Source organism: Phalacrocorax carbo, chromosome 6 (genome assembly GCF_963921805.1).
Source record: "Phalacrocorax carbo chromosome 6, bPhaCar2.1, whole genome shotgun sequence".
Classification (NCBI taxonomy): Eukaryota; Metazoa; Chordata; class Aves; order Suliformes; family Phalacrocoracidae; genus Phalacrocorax; species Phalacrocorax carbo.
Genome location: NC_087518.1, coordinates 11,004,178 through 11,028,447, shown reverse-complemented (window position 1 = coordinate 11,028,447; position 24,270 = coordinate 11,004,178). Strand labels below are relative to the sequence as shown.

Below are 24,270 nucleotides of genomic sequence, written 5' to 3'. Positions count from 1 at the left end.
ATGCCTCTGAAACTTGCCTCCCAGAAGCAGAGTAAAGGAGGCTTTTAAAAAGCTATATTGTCACTGCTTGTATTTATTGCCTCCTTACGCTCCTGTGGGCAAGACAAGCAGGGGCAGTTTTTTTGAGCGCTATGTGGGTTCTCTCTGCTTGTTTGTGTGAGCGTGTATTCCCCTTTGCCCACTGAAAGTACCTTGGTTGCTGGTAAGGTAGGCTTTTGGTAAATTGACTAGTAAATCATCCGGGTTAAATTATTTTAGTACCAACGTAAGAGTATTCTACACTAAGAAAACGATGGGGAGTAAAAGTACAGGCTGTCTTTAATTGGTGGCTTGTACGTTTTTCTGGCAAAACGTTATCTCTCCATCTTCTCTGCAGCAGAAATGCATTCATAACTTTACTTGGCTGCAAATAACTTCAAAAGTTGTTTGATATGAAAAGAGAGTTTGTCCTCAAACTGTGATGAAAGCTACTGGTAAAACAGTTATGGTGTCTGGGTGTGATGTCTTACTTGTAAATGCAGCCGCACTAACAACAAACCCCAGGAGTTAAGTCAAACTGGATCAGAGGGAGGGGTAATGTTTAAGCTGTTTGACTTCAGTATGTCCTCTATTTTTGAAGCACAGGGTTTGGCCTGCTCACAGCATGGAATGAGTACTTAGCAAGAGCTTTTCTTATCTTTTGTCTAGGAGTTGCTTTACTTCCCATTTCCTTTTCTTCTGCTGTGGGTCACTGCCTGATGAGATCGCTGACTTTTGCTGTACGTCGTTTCTCAATGCAGGCATGCTCCTTCCCTTGTTCCTTGTTCACCTGCCCCTCTAGATGGGAAGTTGTCGTGTTAACGCCTGTTAAAAAGAATCGAATCTGTATCTGACCTGCTGGGTTACAGTAGAAGGAGTAGGTTGGAAAGAGTGCTGTTCCAGCCTGAGGTTTAGCTGCTTAACCACAGCCCACAGCTTGTTTTCCTATCAATATCAAGCTGCAAGACAGAGAGATGAGGCTATTCACGATAACTGTTTGAAGCGTATGACAAACTCAAGCTCTTGCAGTCTTATGTCTTATATGAGATAAATTCCTGTACGGGGTGTAAAAAGACAAAAGGAAGTGCAGGCAAGCGTTCAGCGGGCAGTAGGTTCCCAAGTGCTGAATTGTGTTGGAATAGAGTCTTCTACAATGAAAGTTAGGTTGTGGAACTCAATTTAACAGCAACTTCATGTGCGTTTTGCCAAAAAAAAAGAAAACAAACCCCGAAGCTACAGTCTACAAACTGAGTACAAGATACTGGATGGTCTTTGATTTATTATCTTTTAACTACACCCCCGCACCCACCCCCAAGAGGTGAAGTGCAGCAAGTGCGCCGGCCCTTTTAAGTGTCTCTCCGCGGGGACCGGCAGCGTCTCGAGGCTAATCACCTCCCCGCAGCCCTCGCCGAAGCTACCGTGCTACCGGAGCGGCGGGGGGGGGGGGGGGGGCACCTGCACTCCACCGGCCCCCCAGCCTCCTTCCCCGTTACTGGGCGCGGGCTGGGCCGCACTGTATCGCACCGCCCCGCCGCCGGGGGCGGGAACCGTGGCGCGAAGCCGGGCCTGCCCCGAGCGGCCGCGGCACGGCGCCCCCTGGCGGGCGGGCGGGCGGCGGCGCTAAGGCCCCGCGGCGTCGCGGTGCTGCCGTGTTGACAGCGGCGGCGGCGGCGGCGGCGGCGGGAGCTGCCCCGGGAAGCAGGTTGGCGGCGCCGGGTTCCCGTTTCCCGCCCCGGTATGGCCTTCATGGAGAAGCCGCCGCCCGGTAAAGTGTTGTTGGACGATACGGTGCCGCTGACAGCGCAGATCGAGGCGAGCCAGAGCCTGCACTCCCACACGGTGAGCCGCGCCGGCCAGCGGGCAGGCCGGGCCGCGGGGGGCGGCGGGAGCGGCCGGTGCCGGCGGGGAGGGCGCGGGGAGCCGGGTAACGGCTAGGGGGGGTTGCCCGATACTCGCGGGGCCGGGGCACGGGCGGCGCGGCAGGGAGCGGGGCCGGGCGGGGGCCTGCGGGTGGCCGAGCCCGGCAGGAGCGGGGCCGAGGGGAGCGGGGGCAGGGCCCGGGGCAGCTGCGGGGTGGCCTGGGGCCTTGGCGGGGCCGGGGTCGCTGGTGCAGTGCTTGGAGGGGGAGGGGGGGGGGGGCGCGGCGGGGCCCCGGGAGCGGCGGTTCCACCGTGGGGCAGCCTCGCCGGTGGGGATGTGGCGGGGCCGCCGTTGCCGGGTCTCCTGCAGCGAGCCGGCAGTTGTGCGGCTTTCTCCTCCCTTCCGTGAGGCGGTTCGTGCTCCTGCAGCCTGCCGGGGCTCCTGGTGGCCGTACCGGCGGGCGGCAGTCGGTGCCCGGGCTTCGGCTCGGCTCGGCTCGGACTCGCGCCGCTCTGAGGGAGGCCTTGTGCCTTCTGGCTGAGTAAGTTGTAATTTCTGCTCCTCCTCGGGGTCTGTTACAGCGTTTGGAGCAGAGGTGGGGTCTGGTTGCCTCATTTCGGTGGCTGAGGTGACATTACGTTTGAAGGGGCTGCGTTTGCCCCCGGGCCGTGCTGTGCGACTGTAGCCAAGGGTGCGAAGGTGAGGGGACGTAACTGAGGGTACAGCCCCGCTTGCTTTGTTGTGGGAAGCGATGACATCCAGCAGAACCAGCCCTACTGTGACTTTCATGTCACAGATTAATTCTTCTGGGATGTCTAGTACACACGCACACCCCTTCATAAGAACCATGCTGTCTCTGAGCATGCAGCAATGGTCCAAATTTAATAATCTCCTGTTTGCTGTTATTTTCCTCTTTAGAAACTAGGTTTGCTTATGGTATGACCAAGCAGTACTGTGAATCAGAGAAAGAACTGGCTGTCACTTCTGATTCCCGCTTTAGCTGAGAGCAGGGATGCTGGGCTAAAGAGGAGGCCAGAGGTACTTCAGCAGCAGGTATACGAGCAGCAAGCATGTTTTAAACAGAGAGAGGGTGTTCCTTCTGCTCCTTACACAGCTCTGATTCCTGCATTGTTGATCACTCTTCCTCATTCCTTGCACCTGGTGAATACTATTAACCTGAATGACAGTAATTGTAGGTTCACCACAGGATATAAAAGTAATCTGTAGGCTCTCTTACTAAATACGCTTCCTATAAGTAATCCACACTTAAGAATTGGTTTTTTTGCAGAACTCTCATTAACTAATGTTCCAGTCTTCCTCTGAACAGAAGTTACTCATGAGAAATTGTCCAGAAGATCTTGTGAGTCTAGCAGGCTATGGGTCTCAATTGTTGCAACTCCTCTTATAAATAAAGCTGGTGAGGTTTATTTTCTGGCAAGCCTGATACTTTTTACCTGTTTCAGTAGCTAAGGGGTGCATGTGCCAAGTCCTATGAGAATTTGTGTAACTTCTAATACTCCCCAGTTAAGCAGTCCAGATTGCAGTTCCATTGTTAACTTCCTGCCATTATACTTTATACATTATACATTACACTTTTTTGCTAGTGCAAATGACAGGTTTTTTGTGTTCTTTCCTTTGGTTTGCATGATTCTGGTTTAAAAAAAACCCACACAAAATTCTTCTAGAATGAGCACTTGCAAGTAGTTTTTCAGTCCAGACTCTGTGTGTTGTCCTGTCTGGGTGTGTGTCATAAAGCAAATGTTGCTCCCCCTCTCTGTCTTTCATCTCTGTATTCTGTTACTAACGGATGTACAGGGAAAAAAAACCTCTACTGATTTGTTCTGATCTTTTGTTAATAACAGAATGGTGGAGCACTGTCTTTTGATTTAAAATCTGTCTGTAAGCTACATCTATTAGTAATTGTTTGTTTTACTGCAGAAGCCCTGTTGATAGTTGAAAGATGGCTTGAAGTGTGTGTAGCACAGATGGTTTATATAGAGACAGTGTGGGGTAACAAAATACAGGAAGCCATAACACAGACTTGGTTTCTTATTTGATGTAAGTCAACTATATGTAGTTTTGGACACTTCATCTGATGTCCCTAGTATCTGAATAATTTGTTTACTGGTGGGTGACGCTGTCCCACATGTGAACTTCCCTGGTTTAAATAAACCACACAAATAGATTCTTGTGTTTGAAGACGTGTCAGTGAAGCCTCTCTAAGAGACAAGGGTCGAAGTGCTTTTGTGGGGTGTTAAGACTGTGTTTTACTTTGTGATATTATAGATGTAAGGAAGTAGGTTGTCATTAACTGAACACTTTCTAGGTTTGTTCCTCATCCCACCTCAAAGCAATATCTTCAAAAGATGTAGATCTATGCAATTCATCCCAAACTAATGTTTGGAGAGCTAGGTCCTCACACGCTAGGCTTGTTCTAAAGCTGAAATATAAAGGCATCCATGAATAAATTTTCTATTCTTTTGTCAGCAGTATGAATTAAATGCTGCTTAGTGATGCTAGAATTGCTTTAAACTTGCATTTATATTTTTTTTTCCTGTAGATCATTGCTTATAAAAGCATTCGTATGAGGATAATATAGGCCCAGGTTAGATGCAACTTTAACCTGGCAATGGAACTAGTAATAAAGTAAACCTTCTATGGGTGCTGAGAATAGCCAGTCTTCTGAATAACCAGCTGAGGAAAAGGTGAAGAATTTCAGTGAAATACCACACAGAAGACCAAAGCTTGTGTCAAATAAATAGTTTGCTTGTCTATTGTTCTAAGCAGCTTCTCTTAATTTAAACTTAATGCAACAAACTGGATAAGTGTAAACTTATAGCATTGATTCAAGGGCTGTACTTGGAAGAGGCTGAGTTTCTGTTTCCTGGGGATGAGGGTGAAACTAAAAAAACAAAACTGAAAACAAAACCCGAAACTGCTACATACTTACCTGAATTCTTCAGAAACCTAAGAAGGGACAAAGCTAGTATTTAAAATGTTCTTTTGAGGGTTTGGATCTCTTGCTTGGTAAGAGCATGTCAACCCCATAGTAAATGCCAGTTTTAGACTGTTAGGAAATGAACTGCAAAATTGTCTAATGTGCTCACAACCTTTTCATGTTTCTTTCAAGTCAGAAGACTTCAGAAGTTCTTACTTGAGTTAGTACATCTCAGCTGGTACTTAATCTTCATGTATTTGTGTTGCAACAAGGAGATTGTCAGCTGAGGTCTTTTGTCTGCATGTTTATTTCCAATGATAATTGAAGATGCAGATGATGCCTTTTGTTTTTAACAAAAGTTGTTTCCCGGTTAAGTGTGTTACAAGCAGCCTGAGTTTTGTTGGAATGTTCGCTAACATACAAGTAATTCTATAGTGCAGTGTTTATGGGGTCCTTTTCATTTTGAAAGCCAAACAAATTTATATTGCAGGCGCATTCTGGTGGTACCTCACTTTGAAATCTGAAATTACATGAGCAAACCCTGCCAGCTTCGTTTTGTCTCCTGCTCTATGCTTCAATCACTAGCGCTGCATAAGAAGAGAGAGTAACTGTGCAACTTCAGGAGTGTGTTGGGCACCTTTTCATAGGCATGGTTCAGTGCTCTTGGTAGGGATCTGTACCAGCCGTTTGGCAGAAGATGAAGTTGTTCTGTTGCCATTGTGTTCCTTGAATTCCACAGGAGTGGAATTCAATCCAATATATTAAGGCATTTGCAAGTGTCTCGTCATAATGCCAAATGTGTTCTGACAACAGAGGCGTTTTCAGCACTAAAGCTTTGATAAATTTTGGCTATTGAACTTGCTTCATATTGCAATATTTATTCTCTATATTCACTATTTAAAAGTGGCTTTCTTTCCAAGTGTTAAAATAGGATGCTATTTTCTTCCACAATAATCTAGACATATTCCTTAATAAGAACTGCACATCTGTGTGTACAAATTTTAGAGTACTTTAAAGTAGTAAACCCACTAGCAAGTTATACGTGTTGTTCTTCTGAACATTCCTTAATTCTTCTTTGAAGTGAATTTCCTTTTTCATGCATTTCATTTTGAAATTTAAGCAGTGAAACAGCCAATTTTGCTAGAGTACATTGTTATCTTAAAGGCATTTGGAAATCAACAGCCAAAGTAAATCCCTCTCGTAACATACTCAGTTTTTTGTGTTCCTGAAGCAATGATGAATGTTGACACTCATAGCGTTTAGATTAGAAAAATGTTGAAAAGGCATTTATATTTTTCCTATATTGTTCTGTGATACAAAAATGGAGCCATATGTTTCTAGAACTGTAGGATTTATTTTAAAAGCTTGTAAAGGACTTTGCACATCTGCTTTATAACAAATTCAGTCTCTACAAGGTTGCCTTCACCTTGGGGAAAAAAAAAATCATGAAGTTACTTTTAGAGGTGGCTTTAGACAGGGAACTATTGGAGCTCACTTGTTTCATGTTTTGGAAATGCAGTTTCTCTGCTGGACTTGGTAAATACGCTTGACCACCTCCCACCTTCCCCCCAGCTTGAGCTCAGAAAAGATAGGTGTTTCATCACACCTTATTTTAGATATCCCAACTTTATAGTTTCCACCGATGAACTTACTTGCGTTTGTAGCTCCTGCAAAGATTGCAGCCAAAATATAAGTGCTATATCATACCTTAGTAAATCCATTGCCTTAGAGACCTTGCAGTGTAATTAGAGTATTTTTATCGGCTACTGAATATTTCCTGAAAAATACTGTGTATTTTGCTTTTCTTGTGAAGGCCACGGCAATGCAAAGTGCTGAAAAGCTGTTATTTCTCTTGTCTGTCTCCAGAGCTTTTCTTGTTCAGTACCTTTCGTTACATGTAGATGTTTGTCCTAATTTTTTTTTTTCTGCAGTTGTCCTACTTCATAGCTTCCGCTTGTTGAATGGCTTACACATTACTACACTGGTGATACAGTGTGTGTGGACTGTACAATGTCCCCGGACAAACACCTGTGTTGCTTAAAACGCAGGTAAACACCGCTATTGCTGCTTGTAAATTCAGATGGGTTTAAAGTCAGGTTGTGCAATAGCAAGTAAGTACTATGCCCTGTAGCTAAGAGGTCCCTGAGTCTGAGCAGCTCTCCTGATTTTGTTGCTACTTTTCACATGGGAGATTTTCTAAATAAACATTTAAAAGACCTACTTACTAGAAATTGTTCCAATCCAGCCAACTTAAGCGGGGATTGTATTCATGCTTAATTAGGCTTTCCTCTCTTTAATGCTTATAAAATAAAGCCCTTTCAAACTTTGAGTTGATGTGACCTGAAGGTGACCTGGATCTTTATAATGGTTGGCTTTTCAAGCCTGTTAGATTAAACAGATGTACTGCAGAAATCTGTGAAAAATAGACTGACTATCCTGAGCCAGAGATTTAGAGACTATTTTCTTGGGAAAACAAGATGTATTACCCAATGTTGGTGAGATTCTCTACATTTTATTATATGAATCTCTAGATTCATTACTTCTTTCCTATTTTGTCTCTGCAAAAGCCTTTCTTTCCTGTTTGCTTTCTGTTTCAAAAACTGGGAAAGATGATTAACAGCAATTGTTAAACATTTGGACATGCTTTGCTGTGTAACTTTCACCTAGGAATGTTAACAAAATTATCTGAGCAGCTCTGAGGTGCTGATGTTTTAACAAGGGCTGGAATACGAGGGAATATTCTTGGTGAATTTGGGGGCAAAACTGACCTAAATGTTGGCTCTGCAAGAAAATGGGTAAGTTCAGGGTAACGTTAATCCCAGGCAATGATTGTGAAACTGTTACTGGCAAAGGACTGGGGAAATACAGCGTAGTTATCACGGGTCCATGTGGATGTTTGGAAAATACTCTTTTTCAGAAACTCTCTCCAGCACTCTGTAGCTATAGGAAGAAGATTTTAGGAAATGACAGCGTGCAACTGGGGTCATACAGCTTTCCCTACTCCCCACCTCCTCCTCCCAGCATCGATTTCTGCTTTCTTGACTAGTCGGAGCAGCCAGGAAATGATCCCATAGGTAAAACCAATTCGCTTGGCATCTTTAAAAATGTATATTGAACTGCTGCTGGAATATCAAGGTTGTGGCAGGAGCTGGCTTGGCAGTACTGGTAGGAGGAGCAGCAGATCTACAAACATTACCTGTGTGGGAGTCTGGAGGGACTCAGGGAGGTTGTCTCGGGGAATGGTTTTATGCCCGTCTTGGTAGCTCCTGTGTAGTCATTGCCAGTGAGCTTGCTGCTTGTGGGCAAAATTAGTAGTGTGAAGTTGTCCCTCTTCTGCAAGCTGGGACCTTTCTTTGCCAACTAGCAGCTGTCAGGGCTCCTTCAAAGTTGTTTGGTAAACTGAGTTGTAGGAAAGATTTTGAGCCATTCACGTAGGAGTGAAAAGTGCCATGGGAATTTCTGCATGAGTGTAGCTAACCTAGACCTCACTGAGCCTGGTTGTTGATCCTAAAATTGTCAGCAGGAGTGAACTCTGGTAATTACTAGCCCTTTCTGAAGCTTTTCCCATCATATTTTTCTGTGCTATATGATGCAGCTAAACAGAAACGATTCTGAGTGTGCCTATCTGTTTTTGTTATGCTTTTGTTTATTTCGTATGGGCCCAGTCTCAGTCCCGCTATCAAATCAGGCTGTCTCAGAAAAAAATTGTTGTAATTCAGGTTTTCTTTTTTCCTAAACAAAACAGAATTTGGCAGAGTAATAAAAGCTTTTGTGCATTTAGGCTTTTTCCTTGCAAGGTTGAAAGCTCTTCTTTGGACCCATGGGAAGCATATTATCAGCGGTGCTAACTCTAATCCCAGGACAGGCTTGTTGCTGTGTGGAGGCAATAGGAAATATCAGCTTCTCACTGAAACTCATCATACTGTGGTCTGCTGATTTCATGTAGGCCATGGCAGATATTGGGAATGGTGGTGTATTTCTTAGCATTGCTTTTCTACTACAGCTATTCTTCCACTTTCAACCTTGTTATCAACTTTAGGAAAAACACCCAGAACACCATTTAGGCTTTTTCATTAGTTGTATTGACAAGGTAGTGCTGAGGTGGCCAATTCTTCGTTACGGTCAGCGCTGATGGAGAGAGCATGGCGGAGACTTACCTCTATACAGGCAGAACTAGTGACCACATCTGGAGAGCAATCATCTCTTATTTCAGGTTGTGAACCAGTGAAGTAAAGAGGGGGCTCAATTAATGCTTTAGGGTGTCAAAGCAGAACTGGATGGGAAAATGCTTGAGTCTGCATGGCAAAAATAGTTGTGGCCCAAATCTAGCTTTGTAATATAATCTTGCTGGGAGAACGAGCTCTGAGCCGTAAGCTGTTTATCACTAGGCTCTCCAGAAGAGATGACTGTTGCATTGATCAGAGTGGTTGTATGCAATAATATGCTTTGAGGACTGTCTAATGAATTTGTGCGTTCAGCCTGCCCGAGGGCGTTTTCTTGGGGTGCAACAGAAAAGGCTAATCGCTGGATATAGAGTAAGTGCTACAAGGGATTGAGCAATAACTCCGCTTCTTACAAAATTCTAGAAAAGATGAATGACTGAACATGGTGAATCATCACTGACGTGTTTTTTCAGAGAAACGGCCAACATTCCTTTGAGACTTGCTGAATATGCAGTTACTGCAATTTTTTGGCTGTGTGTGAAGTAGCCTCTTCCTACTTCCCAAAATGCAGCAACAGTCACAAAACAGGAAAAGCCATGTCAGTGGTGAATCCAGGTTTCCAGGTGTCCCTTTAGTCGGTTTCTGTCACACAGTTTCCAAACATAATTACATGGGTTGAATCGCAATCAGCTCTGTGGATTTTTGTTACTATTTATGAGGATTTGGGCTTCTTGTTTTGCAGGAAAATACCGTAATTATAATTTCAAATGGGTAAGAGAAGAGAATACAGAGAGAGCATGTCAGGCTGACTTTCTGAAAGGAGACACTTCAATTCCAGTATGATAGTTATGTGTTTTGGTTTGTGGCATCGTTGATTTCTCTCATTTCCAGCTAAGCTGCTAGGACACGAAGTGTTTAAATCACTTTTGTTTCATGCTTACTAATCTTGAATTTTTTCTCAAGGCTAGATGGTTCAAAATTGCTACAGGTCTTTGACAGCTGTTGATGATAAAGGATATTTTGGGTGAATTTTAGAAAATGGAATGGCATTTTTGCCTAAGTAGCATTGTACTTTGGAGGGGAACTTCAGTAAATAAATTCTGGCTTAGTTAAGGTTGAACACACAAGGTAATGCCATCTGGTAAGTGTTCCTTTGGCCTCTTGTCTGGAATAGTCATAATTCTTGATTTACACTACTTACTTTTCATAGTGGTAAATGTTAAATGGGAATTTAATTCTACAGAGGGATTCTCTGATGTGCTCCGCTTTGTTTGTTTGCATCCAATAGCGTATTTACATTCCTCAGTGTACAAGTTTTTTATTTAATTTCATTTGAAAGAGGAGACTTAGTTCTGTGTGGTTTTGAAGGCAACTTCCAAAACCAGAAGACGCTTTGCAGTACCTGACAGAAGTTACTAATAAATGCCTGTAGTGGATTTTTAACTGTGAAGCTGAATTTATAATACTTCATGGATCGAATGCTCAGTTAATGGAATTATCCAGTTGGAATGCGGGTACATGCCAGATAGTTATTGTTACATAATGGACAAATTTGGTATATAAACTCCAGGTGCTGGAAACGCCTTTGTTTGTTTATCTTTATTTCATTATTGTCTATTCAGGATAATTTGGAATGCAGCATTAGTTTTAATATTTGAAAAAATTGTGCATAATGCTCTGATCTGTCCCTTTTGTTTGTGTAAGACTCCTATTGATGTAAGCAGTTCAGCAAGATTAGGTGGTATTTGAAATCGAAAAATTACTCAGCGCTTTACATAAGATACATTTGAAAGTTTGTACCAGGGTGAATGAAGTCATCTGAGCTGAATAACAAATGATTTATCATGTGATGCTCGCTGCACTGCAGGCAGTAACTGGGTGGGTACTCGGGCATTGCTTGGCACAAATGCAAAGAGCTTTTTGCACGTTCCACCTTAGAAATACTGTGAGCCATGGCTTGAATTTATATTTATTTTAGAATTCCTAGTTCTTACACTGAATTTTGTAACTGCCACCACTGAGCATGTTCAAGGAGGAAGACTGGGGAATTTAGTGGTACTGTGAGCACTGGTGCTGCGTCCTGTCACCCCTGGCCAAGCACAGCAGAGGAGATGGATGTGCTTAAAAGGCGATGGGGGCTTGGGCCTCTCCTACATCATCAGACTGATACAGTTGGAAGGAAGGTGTAAAAGCATAGTTGCCTGTGTGGCTTCTTCCTCCTCTTCTGACTCTGGGTACTCTCCAGCTCTCTGCAGCGTTGAGAGTTGCATTTTCTCAGGCAGCACCTTGCTTTTTGGCTCTCCATTTTCATGTTTTTCAATGTAAATTATGTGGCCGTGGGATTGTCTGCGTAATAAGACTTTAAAAAGAGCTGCATTTATAGAGCTTTGTGCATGCAAATGGTAAAGGAAGTATCTGTTACTACACTTAGCCCAGATTAATTTTATTTCCTTGCTAATTAAACAATATCTGAAATGGAGATTATAGGCTTTCTAGGAAAAGGACTTGCCTAGTTTATGATCTTTGAAATGTCAAAAGTGTTTTTAGAGCTGTTTTCAAACTTAGAGTAGGGGTAAACAAAATCACAGTATGTCTGAGTGGGTGTACAAAATACTTGGTATCTAGTCTTCAGATAATTAGATAAATCTCAAATAATGATATTGACCGGGTGTTAATCCACAAAAGGTACCGTGGAGCTTGAAAAGAAGAGACTGAAAAGAATTGTGCTTTATGTATGTAATTGTGGTGGGAGAATTATTAATTCTTAGAATTTAAAAGTGGTTAACTGAGATTATAATATGTAGGTATATATATAGTTATTATATAGATAATATATAAATAGTTAACATTAAGCATGCGTTATAAAGGAATAATTATTGTAATGAGAAACTGATACGTTCTAGTTTACTTGAGTATACCCCAACACATTAGTGGTAAACTTTCTTGTACAAAAATAATTAGAGATTGGGCAGCTGTAGGTATTTACTGGCATTTTATTCTGTCATGATGGTGACAGTAATTCCTAGGGGCTACTTGTTAGGTACTGAAAGTGAGGTGAGGAGAGGTTTCTTCAGCCGTTGTTGCTAGAGGTGTGAGGTGAGTATGCTCTTACTGTGTTTTTCCTTAACTAAATGGAATTGTTCAAGTGCTTCACAGGTCTGCAAGCTCTTGGACCTCTCTTTCTCTTCTACTCTGTGAAGCAGAGAGAGACAGCTGCTAGTGATGGGCCAGAGCAAGCCCAGCTCTGACCTTCACCTAGGCTCTTAAAATCTGGATCTGAATTTTCTGTTTCTGAATGTTTCCTAGTTGGATAGTGGTCATATTTGGAGAAGTACCTAATAACGTTTTTCACCTCATTAGTTCTCATTTCTAATAACTTTTTCCTTTTACTAGGAATACATAATCCGTGTTCAGAGAGGAGTTTCAGCAGAGAACAGTTGGCAGGTAATTTCTTAAACTGTGATTCGTGTAACCAGGATGCCTTTTTAGGAAGAATTTGAAAATTGCCTCTTCCTAGCTTTTTAAATTTGAGCTGGAGAGGAAAATGTTGGTTTGGAATTGAGAACATTAAGTGCTTGAATACTTTTGGTCAAAAACTAAGAGAAAAACAGTATTGCTGCCACATACAGAAGGCATGTTGTCTGCAGCTATTGTGAATAATCCAGGAAAAATGCCTGTCATGTTACTACTGTGTGTTGGTACAACCATCGTTTTTAAATCTTAAATGCCAGTTTGCCTTCCTTAGTGCTAAGATCACAGCCTTGCTTAAACATGACCCACAAAACCTAGAAGTTGTAGTGAAGATGACTATGAAAAGTTTCATCTAATAGGGCAAAAATGCTTTGTTTGCTGACAAATTTGCTCACAAATATTTTTTAAAGCAGTTTTAAGATAATGTTTAGAAATGCATTTTCGTTCTGTTTCATTCTTATTTGCTCTCTGGCAATGTGGCATAAATCCAGCAGTTATGCATTTGTATAAAAATGGTTAAAAGATGGTTATGATTATAAACGGGAATTACTTTTCTCTGATGGGATTTTGAAGAGTAAAATGCTGATGGGAAAAGTAATATGTTTCCTGAACTTTGTCTTTATATTTTGCAGATTGTGAGGCGATACAGTGACTTTGACTTGCTTAATAATAGCTTGCAGGTAACTTTCATCCTTGATACGATATATAAATATAAAATGTAATGTAGAAGGATGTATTTTAAATGGCTTGTGATATTTTTATATATTGCCCTGAAGAAAAAAATACGAATTCATATAGCTGTAAAGAGAAAGTGTGACTTCAGATATAACTTGAATGTATATTTTTTTCACACTTATGTTTTCTCTTGTAACATTTTAACTTTAGCATCAACAGGACCAGTTTATACAGAAATGGAGGAAATTGGCAGATACTGAATCTTTCCCTTCAGTACTGTGACTTGTTCCGGTTTTATGTGTTATTACTTGTTCCTCCTTTGATTTGAAGAAAGCCAAGGCACATACCAACCTTACAAATTCAGCATTGAAGTGCTATGTGTCCCATTATTTATATTCGTCTAAAAGCACTACCAGATGCTGCTTATCATGTGATGGTTTTCTGTATCACTAGAAAGTGTTTCTTAGTTAAACACTGGGCTTACTGTGTGTTTTTCTTTTGCTTTTTAAGACAATTATTTCTTTTTAGTTTGTGTGTGGGAAAAAGCAGGGTATATGAGTGTGTTTGGGAAAAAGGGGAGAAGCAGCAGTGACTAGCATATATGGGAGTGAAACCTGTTACTTGAGATTTCCACAGTACTATGCAAGCAAGATAAAAAGTGAATGCTTCTGCAATTTGAGGATAGATTTTTGTGACTTTGAAATATTTTTGCCCTGTTGTGTGAATTCAAGAGCTTACTACTGCTTCTACTTCCTCTTCCTCCCCCTGCCCCCCATCAAATCAGCTATCTGCTTGATGAACCTCAGTGAGCAAAACCATGTAAGGATGTTGAATTGCGCACTCGTGAGAGTCTGCTATAACTGATCCCTATGCTAGAAGGTGAATGGAGGAGCAAATTACTAATAATTCAGCAGATGCAATATGGTTGTGTTATGGAATTATTTTAAGGAATATGCAGTAGCACACAGGAACTCTTATGACCTAGAAACGTCTTGTGTGGTGTACTGAATGAATGCAATACAAAGATGTCTCCTGCTCCAAAGAAATCCAAGATTTGACATTAGATAAGCACCCATGGGAACACAAGGAAATGAGATGGTACTAGTCCATCACAGTACATAGTGGTCATGGTAGTCTTAACTGGTCAAGTTTTGATAGAGATCACAGAGAGGGGATTTTTAGAAAGTTTTTAAAAGAAGAAAGAGTTCACTTGCAGCCACTTATAACAAGCTCCTCTTAACAGTGGGGAATAGAATATGTTAAGGCATGAAAAAGCTTTCTCATTTAACTTTCAGATGAGGCAGCTTTAGTAGGAAAGGCAATGGACCTTTAAGACTTAAAATTTAGAAATATCAGGTACTGAAAGGTTAGGCCTATGTGGAAGGTCTAGAAAGTGAAGGTAGGTAGGTTATGAAAGGCATACAGAAAGAAAAGGCCTTTGTATCTGAGACAGAGGTGAATGATAGAAGTGGAGGGTTCAGGAAGTTATTTCACAATAACTTGCAGAATGGGACAAGGAGGAATCTGAAATGAGAGGGAGATTTTGCAGCTGTAAGATATGAAGATCTGGGACAAAAACATCAGCTGTTTGGCTAGAAAAAAATCAAAAAGACTCATCAAGACATACCTCTAACTTGGATAGGAGGGTTTGCAGAGGGTGGCTAAATTAACAGGCTGTGTTCATTAACACTTGGTCTCCTGCAGTGAAAACTACTGCTTACCCCTTGATGTTCAAACTCCTGTTTCTGCTTTCCACAGTCTGGAAAGGCAAAGATATATCTCTGCTTAGAGATAGCCCTTTCCAGCTAGTACAGAGAGCTGCTCTAAGAGGTGTGATTCTTCTTTATGTGTCCAGCAGAAGGGCAAGAAGAGAGTTTTAAGCCTTTATCAAAGATGCATAGCTCTGCTTTTGATGAACACCACTGCTCCTCCAGCCTAGTTCCGTGTGCCAGGGCTTGAGAGACAGCAGACAGTAGCTGGCAAGAAGCATGTTGAAATAATTCTTTTCTCCCACTGTTTCGGAGGTTTTAATAAATTGCTCTTTGTGATGCAGGAGCTGAAGCTTTCTGATCCATTAAGACATGCAACACTCCTCAGTTCTTTCCATCCAGAACTCTAAGCAACAATATTTCATCACAATATTCAGGTCCCATGACTTGTTTTTAAACTCTTTAAACTCTTATCTTGTGTATATTGAAATTAGAGTAAATGAACAAATGAACAAAACTCCAAGCAAAACAAAACAAACCCCCCAAAACAGTGTAAAGCAATGAGCACGTACTGAAAAGAAAATACCAAAATCCAGTCTCCTTCCTTCAAAACTGAAACGTTGCTGGAGAAACTGATGAAGCTTCTTTTGGATGTAAAGCCCCAAGTTCTTCCAGTTCTTGTGGCACGCTTGACCTCTCTGTAGGTTTGGGTGGTTGGGTTTGAACACACAGCAGCAGTTCAGTTTGAATGCAACTTTTCTGCTGTTAATCTGGTGCTACCTACACAATAATAGTAAGGACTGAGAAGTTCCAAATTATCTAGGCTAGGGAGTGTAGTCCTACCAAACACCTTGGAAATAATGAGAAGTGTATACTGTGACCCTGATCTGCATCAGAAAGTTTCAAGCCAGATTCCCTGAACTCCCAGCTGTGTACTGGATTGAAAAGCTCCTTCCAGACCATCCCGCATTTCTTCCTCTTTGCTTATTTGACAGAGATGTGTGAAGATCATTGGCTGCTCTTCTGTTTTAAGTGAACTGCTGGTACAGTATTTGCAGCAAGATGTCTGGCTTTTCTGAGGCATTTTATTGCAGCTTTTGAACAGACATTCCTGAGTGGGCTGTGGTTTGAAGATAAGAATGTTAATTCCCAGGTTCTTCTGTGGTGAAGCCCATCCTTGCTCTAGAGCTGAGCTGGGGCCACTGAGAAGCACTGCTCATGTTTGAAAGCATGTGAGGTCTTTGCAAGGTCAGGACTCCGTGAGGCGTTCTTTTGTGGTAGGCAGTGTTCTCACTGTGCTATGTGCTTTGGCAGGTTGCTACAAAAACTTGGGGGTGAATGTTACTTTCTGCTGAAAAATAGCAGATGTGCGGTTTACTGAAATAAATTTAAAAACAAATAATAGTGGTTTGAAAACATCTGAACTAGGGTCCTTTTCTCTTTGATGGTAGCTAGCTGACAGGTCAAGAATGTAAAGGTGATTATGATTTGATATGCTTTTCAAGTAACTTGTTTTTGAAGTAAGAGTGGTCTGCCAAACTAAAGTGTCATGTGCCTCTGGTGTTACAGCCAGCAATTCACCAGATCAATTTAAGTGCTGTATTGTTGGTTTGGGGTTTTTTCCTGGATATATATTTTTTCCCCTGTGGGTGTAAAAGAGCTTTAAAAATGCTCCATGGATGATTTTTATTAATATCTTCTGTAATTCAGGCGTAGTTAGAGCTCTTTTCCAGCCCATGTTTTGCAGCCAGAAACAGAAGTGCTAGGGTTAGGGGGGGGAAACTCCTGTGCTCAAAAGAAGGAGGAAAAAAAGGAAAGGGATTGCTACTTCTGCTCTGGTTTGTTGAACTAATCCTTTACTTTTTCCACTAGCTAAAATGAGAGTTGTTCAAACACCAAAAGTCCCGGTCTTCTCCCTGGTGAACTGTTTGCTTTAGAAATGAGGTTATTGCATCTGGTGTAAGGGATTCCTGCAGTACATATTTCTTAAAGGTAACTCCCATGGAGATTCAGCATACCCAAGGCAGGTGCTTTGATCTGCAGGACAACAATGTGTTAATGACACGAAACATTTATTCTGGCAATTCACATGAAGTAATTGAATGTAAACACTGTGTGCAACCTAGTTTTGTTTTCTAAAGATGATCTCTTTGATCTGACTTATATAAGGCTTTGAATTTCTGTACATTTTTTCATCATCCTATTTTCAAGTATTTCTCTGATTTTATCTGAAGTTTTGGATCACTTATGTCAACATAAAACAACTACTGCACATCTACTGGTAGATTGCAGCTATTTCTGGGTCGAAAGATGTATGGCTGTTTAAAAACTGGGGAGCAACAAATTCAGAACAGAAAATGGGAAAGTTGCACCATATTTGAAATTACGGATTTAAAATACTGACAGTAAGGAGCTGTACATTACCTATAAAGGCAGTAGCAGCAAAGCAAAGTTATTAATCTGCACTTTATGAAATAAGAAAGCATAAATCTTGCCCGGAGAAAATGGTACGGTGTGAATTGTTTTTGTCCTGTGGCAGAGGTATTTCATAGAAAGGATTTGGCTGAAAATTGTGGCCATTTAGTATCTGAAAGTTTTGTGTAGTGATCTTAAATGCATGACTCACTAGCAAAAAATTATCTTCTTGCATTTTTGGTGTCATTCCACTTACTAATCTCTTCACAGTGGGATGCGAGCTGTTATCTGACGAACTCGCCCTGATAACAGTACTTAGAAAAACCATAAAAGCTTGTGTATACACAGTATGAAAAGAGTTATCCAGTAATTAGCTTGCTGCTGAAATTTTTACTTTCTGGGTTGCTAGTTTATATCCCTGAGGCATGTTGAGTGCAAGGTTAGTAATTTTTCTTCTCTTTTTAAGATCTCAACTCTAAGTCTACCTCTTCCTCCAAAAAAATTGATTGGGAATATGGAGCGTGAATTCATAGCTGAAAGACAGAAGGGACTCCAGGCCTATCTCGATGTAATTACTACCCATCACATACTGTCTAATTGTGAACTGGTAAAAAAGTTCTTGGATCCAAACAGCTATTCTGTAAACTACACTGGTAAGTGAGGAATTGCAAAACTGCATTACAGTTTCACTTTAGCACGTGTGTGCATCTTCCATTAATGCTGACAAGGATTTACACTGAAGCATGGAGGCGTGGAGGGGAGAACCCCCTTCAAAATTATCAAACTGTGCATGTGATTATTTATGATAGTTTCTCCAGCTCTGTGCATGAATCATGCTGTGATTGTCAAATCTAAATATTTGAATTACTTTACAGAGGAGTGATCATCTATATAAGCAGAACTTGGGGGAGGGGGTTGGTGAGAGCAACATCTGCTTTTTCACAGTTCATGATAAATGGGGAGGGTTGGTGTTTGGAAATGATTTGTCTAACAGAGTGTAAGGTGGAGTTAAGTTTGCCAGCTCTGCGTTCTGTTAAAACAGCTGGTCTTTTGAACACTGAATCATGCATTTGTCCTGGTTCTGAGGTTTTTCAAATCAACAGGAACAATTGTGGTCATCTTGTCTAGCTCCCACTGTCACTTTGGGTTGTGAGACTTCTTAAAACTAATTGTTTGAGCTAGGTTGATTACTATTTCAAGGCTTGAATAAGTCACACACCCTCCCCCCCAAATACCGGAAAATCACTGCATCCCTTAAGATGGTATTCCAGTGATCAGTTCTCTTAATTATTAAATGTTTCTTCTTGGAATTTGTCTGACTTCAGCTTCAGCCATTGGAAATTGCTAAATATTTGTGTTGTAGACTGAAAAAAAGACCCTTCCCCTTAGTGATGAAACCCACTCCACAGATCTAGTTCATGGGCTAGGTCTGACTGGCCCCTAGTCTAGGTTTGACTCTGCAAAATGCAAAGCTTGTTTTCATAAAAGCAGAGCCTACTGAAGGAGGAACTTACTGCTTCCTTTTCACTTGTCTTTTTGCTCTCCCTTATGTAACATTCTCGTGTCTTCAGCTTCAAAGTGCAAAGAACATTTCCCGGATGTTTGTGATAAGCTGTGGAGGAGTTGTTATATATATAATATTTATTTAATATAATAATAATAATAATAATATAATATAATATTATATTGTATCCCTTCAAGGATACAGTTTGTCTGGCTAATGCTGAGCAAGCAATTTAAATCCTCAAAGGGACACTATGACTTCTGTGTTAATGTTGAGCTCCTTCATCAAGGCTGTTTTTTTCAGCAAGTTGCTGGGAAGTTAGTAGCAATCAAGTCACTGCTTATGATCTTTGGAGACACCATCAGTTTGCCACTTCTTAAATACTGGAGCCGTGAGCTGATACTTATTGCATTGTTCTCTTTCTTTTTCGAAGCCTGTTTTTGGAGAGTGAAGATACAGTGCAAAAAGATCAGTGCATCCTTACCTTTTTGCTTGTTTCTATGCCAAGATAAGCCATGTTAGAGAGAACTCCTTGCGGGCATGATTCCCTTTCTCCCCCTGCTGTCACCACTTCTTGCTGAGCTTTCCCCTCAAATCTCTTCATGAATAAATCAGTTGTGCAAGGATTCAATAACCGAAGGGTGACCTTTCCTGCCACCCCAAAATGTGTGTTGGATCATGATAGCTAGCAAAATACCTTTGCCTGCACAGAAAAGGACAGAATAATACGTAGTGAAACAGAACTGATTAGTTTACGTGTAGTAAAGGCAATGTAGGTGCACATTAAAGAGATGTAAAAGTTAGCACTTTTACAGGTATAGCAGAAACATTTCGCGATCTACTGTAGCGTGGGAAAGCTTTGCTGTGAGCATTGGGTTTGGACTTGGAAATGTAGATCTAGTACAGATAGAATGCAAACTCAATAAGCTAAGTTTTTTGAAGGCAGTGCTTTCTTTGTTTGAGGATTTGAGTTCTTGGGTTAAAAATGCAAACACCCTTTAACTGTGTTTTTATCTGATTTCCTTTTAAAGTGATTTTGCTGACTTTCTGTCTGAATTCCTGCAGGCTTCCTCTGGCATTGAACCTTACCCAACTCTTAACTAGTCTCTTAAAAACTCTTTTTTTTTCTTTCCAGAAATTGCCTTACAGCATGTTTCAATGTTCTTCCGATCAGAGCCAAAGTGGGAAGTGGTAGAACCATTAAAAGATATAGGTAAGAAGAGCATGTATGCATGAAAAATTGTCTGATCCCCCCCAACTATACAAGTTCTAAGATTGCAATGCTGTCTTTGCTTAGAGACCTTGTCCTGCCTGTAAGCCATATGATTTAGTAGTGTTTTAATTAAAGGTGTTGATGACTCTTCTTTTGTAGGTTGGCGAATACGTAAGAAATATTTCTTAATGAAGATTAAGAATCAACCAAAGGAACGGCTAATGTTAAGCTGGGTATATATACTTCCATCTCATACTCAAGATTTTCTTAATGAATGTGCCTTATTTCATTTGTATCAACTACCATGCATGAGTGACAGAGAGGGGGACTTGAGAGCTCAGGCTTTGAAAGAGCCTTGAAAGCCCTTAGGTGCACATGTGGTGTAGGAACTTCTTATGTTTCTTTCCTCTGGTGGCAAATCCAGTCTGCAAGTTTCTGTGCCTGGTCATGTGTTCCCATTCCTGCACCTCTGTTTCTTCAGTTGTAGTGATGTAGCTGTTGACCATATAAATTTGCTCGCTGAAAATAACAAGGTGATCCTTTTTAAAGTGGAGGGTTTCTTTATTTGGGTCTTTAGTTTTACTGACAAACTAATAGGTGGGAGAGGCATGAATTGCTCCTTTAAGGTAGACCTATATTGACACCATATAGTTTGTTGTTACTAAACTCTTGGTTGTGTTCCTGTGCTGAAATGTCTTGCCCTCTTAATTGTATCAGTATAGCTGTTTGTGAGACTTCACTGGAGAGCTGATACCACTAAAGCCTGTGGTAGGAGGGAAGTTGTTTTTGCTGGAGAGGAAAAAGGTAGGGGGTTAAGCCTTATCAGTTCACAAAGCACACAGTCCCCGAGTTTGGGGTTGGCAGGGTTCATTCAGAGGTAGCAATGCACATCAGATATTGGAGGAAGAGGGAAGCAATAATACTGACCTACTGTCAGACACTGTGTTGTGAAACCACCTCTTCAAGTTTCATTCTGTATGTGTAATTTCCTTGCTTGTTCTTCAAAATATACCTTCAAGCAGCTGTCTTCATTTGTGAGAGAAGAATATAGATCACATTTTCTTTATGGAATGCAAAATCTATTATGATGCCATTCTTTTCCTATTTATTTCCAGGCTGATCTTGGCCCTGATAAATACTTGTCTGACAAAGACTTACAGTATGCTGTGAAACTTCTTTCTTCCTGTTCTGTGAGTATTACCTGAAGACTTTCAAAGTGTGGCAGCACAAAAATGCTTGTCAAGGGCTGGTCTTACAAAAGCACATGTAGCCTAGTAGACATAGTTTTGTAACTTTAAATTTAAAGATATGTGAACCTTTTAATTACATTTCCCACACAATATGAGGTAACATGTTCTCTGCACAAATAATAATCCTGCAGGATTATTACAGAAGATTCAGTTGTGATTAATTGTATTTTTTTCCTCTTGTGCAGTAGTGTGACATCACGAGTTTTTATTTCAGCTCCTCAACACTTTTAGGCTGTTAGGATAGTGCTGTCTAGGTGTAATTGCTAACCCGTGTACTGGGGATATTCTCGGGCAGCAGAGGATAAGGCAGTGAAACGAGTGTTATTTTTTCAGTTCTGTGTATTTAAGACAGGAATATCTTAGTAGAGGTACAGTGGAGGCTGTGCAACTTAAGCTCCTGTGCAAAGCCACATTATAAATCCAATAAGCCTCTCTGTCTGAAAAACTGGCATTTGACTCCAAAAGGAGTTTCTCTTTAAGGATGTTAAGCATGTGAGAGACTGGCTGAAAAGGATGGTAGATCATGCCTGACCAACCTGATAGCCTTCAATGATGCTGTGCCTGGCTGGGTCGATGAAGGGAGAGCAGTAGATGTTGTCTGTCTTGACTTCAGTAAGGCATTCCACACTGTCTCCCATGGCATCCTCACAGGCAAGCTAAGGAAGTGTGGGTTGGATGAGTGGACAGTGAGGTGGATTGAGAACTGGCTCAACAACAGAACTCAGAGGGTCGTGATCAATGGAGCAGAGTCTGGATGGAGGCCTGTCACTAGTGGTGTTCCCCAGGGGTCTGTGCTGGGTCCAGTCCTGTTCAACATATTCATCAGTGATCTGGATGGTGGGATAGAGTGTAACCTCAGCAAGTTTGCTGATGATACCAAGCTGGGAGGAGTGGCTGATACACCAGAAGGCTGTGCTGCCAGCCAGTGAGACCTGGACAGGCTGGAGAGCTGGGCTGAGGGGAACCTGATGAAATTCAACAAGAGCAAGTGCAAGGTCCTGCCCCTAGGGAGGAACAACCCTATGCACCTGTACAGGCTGGGGGCTGAACTGCTGGAAAGTATCTGTGTTGAGAAGGACCTGGGAGTGCTGGTGGACAATAAGTTGACCATGAGCCAGCAATGTGCCCTTGTGGCCAGGAAGGCCAGTGGTATCCTGGGATGCATTTAAAGGAGTGTGGCCAGCAGATAGAGAGACTCTGCCCTGGTGAGACCATATTTGGAGTACTGTGTCCAGTTTTGGGCCCCCAGTTTAAGAAGGACGTGGAACTGCTTGAGCAAGTCCAGCGGAGAGCTACCAAGATGATCAGGGGAGTGGAGCATCTCCCTTATGAGGAAAGGCTGAGAGGCCTGGTTTTGTTTAGCCTGGAGAAGAGAAGACTGAGGGGGGATTTCATAAATACCTATAAATATCTAAAGGGTGGGCGTCAGGATAATGAGACCAGGCTCTTTTCAATAGTGCCCAGTGACAGGACAAGGGGCAATGGACACAAGCTGGAACACAGGAAGTTCCACCTGAATATGAGAAGAAAACTTCTTTACTGTGGGGGTGCCAGAGCAGTGGCACAGGCTGCCCAGGGAGGTTGTGGAATCTCCTTCCCTGGGGACATTCAAAACCCGCCTGGACACGGTCCTGCGCCCCCTGCTCTGGGTGTGCCTGCTTCAAGCAGGGGGGTTGGACGAGATGATCTCCAGAGGTCCCTTCCAACCCCTGCCATTCTGTGATTCTGTATTTAAACTGGTAAACCTCTGTGCAGTCTTGGAACTCAGCAGATACACACCACAGAAGAGGCTGAAAACTGGGCTTTACAATCCCCAAACCAGACTAAAACTAATGTACTAAAACAGGATATAAACAAGGGATCTTTTCCTAACTTGTGATTTCAATTAAAGTATGGATTGCATGTGTAAATTATTTCCAACCATGCTGTCTCATTTGGTTTCACAAAGTTGCAGGAAGTCATTATAATAATTTCTGAAGACATAAAACTGTTATGACAGCTATTAATGCTGTTTCCTTATGTGCCATAGTTGTATGAAACCGTGAATGAATTTATTAGCTTAGCATGACTTAAACCTGCAGTAAAGCTGCTCATGTGTAAGTATTAATGGAGCTTGATTCTTCATTTGTCTAAGCTGCCAGTCTGTTTTGTTAAAAAATTATGGTGGGTTTTTTTTTTATTATTTATGTGGAAATTGAACAATGTCCTTGTGACCTTGTGACGTTTTCTTTGCCTTTACTTCAGCTTAAGACTGAATAACTTGAGCAAATGTCACTGAAAGAATCCAGTTTCTTACTTTAAACATACAATTCATGCAGATGTTTTCTTACTTGTGAATCAAACAAAAATGAACTGCAGAATCTGTCATCTAAAACTTACCTACAGTTTCTTCTTTTGGTAGCATCCCTATATTTACAAAATCACTTTTGCCACCGCCAATGAATCTTCAGCGCTGGTTATTAGACCATTCAGTGAAAAAGGGACACTGAAGGACCTTATTCATAAGGTAATGTCTCCCTGCTGCTGCCCCTGACTCAAATGGTAGAACATTTGCTGGAATGACCATAGTATGTCTTTTATAAAACTGTTTACCATCTATTGCTAAGCAAACTAAGCCACTTATTACCTTTTCTGGGCATAATACTTGATATGTGTTTTTCTTTTAAAGGCAAAGCCAAAAGATCCGTACCTGAAGAAGTATTGCAATCCTAAAAAAATTCAAGGTCTTGAACTTCAGCAAATAAAAACTTATGGAAGGCAAATATTAGAGGTATTTTTTTGTTTTGCTTTATTTACCAGCCTTTATGATTAAGGTGGGTTTTTTTAAGGCCAACTGGTTTAACTAGAAAAAGTAGACAAACTTTTGAGCACACAAGCTTTATTTTGGCAGCAGACTTCAAAGCTAAATGTAAATTGAGATTAGCTGCTGGGAGTTGACTTATGTATGTGTGAGGCCATTTCTGACCAAAAAGAAAAAAAAAAAGCAGTTGGTATGTGTGGAGCTGAAGTGGGTAAGCGTTGATCATGTGGTTTTTTCCTTGTGGGAAAAGGGAA

At 41.5% G+C, this 24,270-nt stretch overlaps 1 protein-coding gene across 9 annotated transcripts in view; it reads left to right on the top strand.

Annotated features, from left to right (window-relative positions):
* Window positions 1-1,601: 1,601 nt before the first annotated feature.
* The window catches only part of PXK (PX domain containing serine/threonine kinase like), a 37,776-nt gene continuing 15,107 nt past the window's right edge, over window positions 1,602-24,270 (top strand). For 3 of the 9 annotated variants that reach the window (XR_010373303.1, XR_010373302.1, XM_064453612.1), the window contains exons 1-9: window positions 1,603-1,857; window positions 12,373-12,423; window positions 13,083-13,130; window positions 17,716-17,902; window positions 19,889-19,966; window positions 20,126-20,199; window positions 21,082-21,156; window positions 23,618-23,722; window positions 23,885-23,986. Coding sequence is in view for 7 of the 9 variants with exons in the window: in XM_064453612.1 (XP_064309682.1) it covers window positions 1,756-1,857; window positions 12,373-12,423; window positions 13,083-13,130; window positions 17,716-17,902; window positions 19,889-19,966; window positions 20,126-20,199; window positions 21,082-21,156; window positions 23,618-23,722; window positions 23,885-23,986 (822 nt within the window). In the remaining 2 variants the exon portion in view is untranslated. Of the gene's footprint in view, window positions 1,858-2,314; window positions 2,420-12,372; window positions 12,424-13,082; window positions 13,131-16,726; window positions 16,827-17,715; window positions 17,903-19,888; window positions 19,967-20,125; window positions 20,200-21,081; window positions 21,157-23,617; window positions 23,723-23,884; window positions 23,987-24,270 lie in introns of those variants that run through there. The other 6 variants (XM_064453613.1, XM_064453611.1, XM_064453610.1 and 3 more) reach the window with 5 other exon arrangements.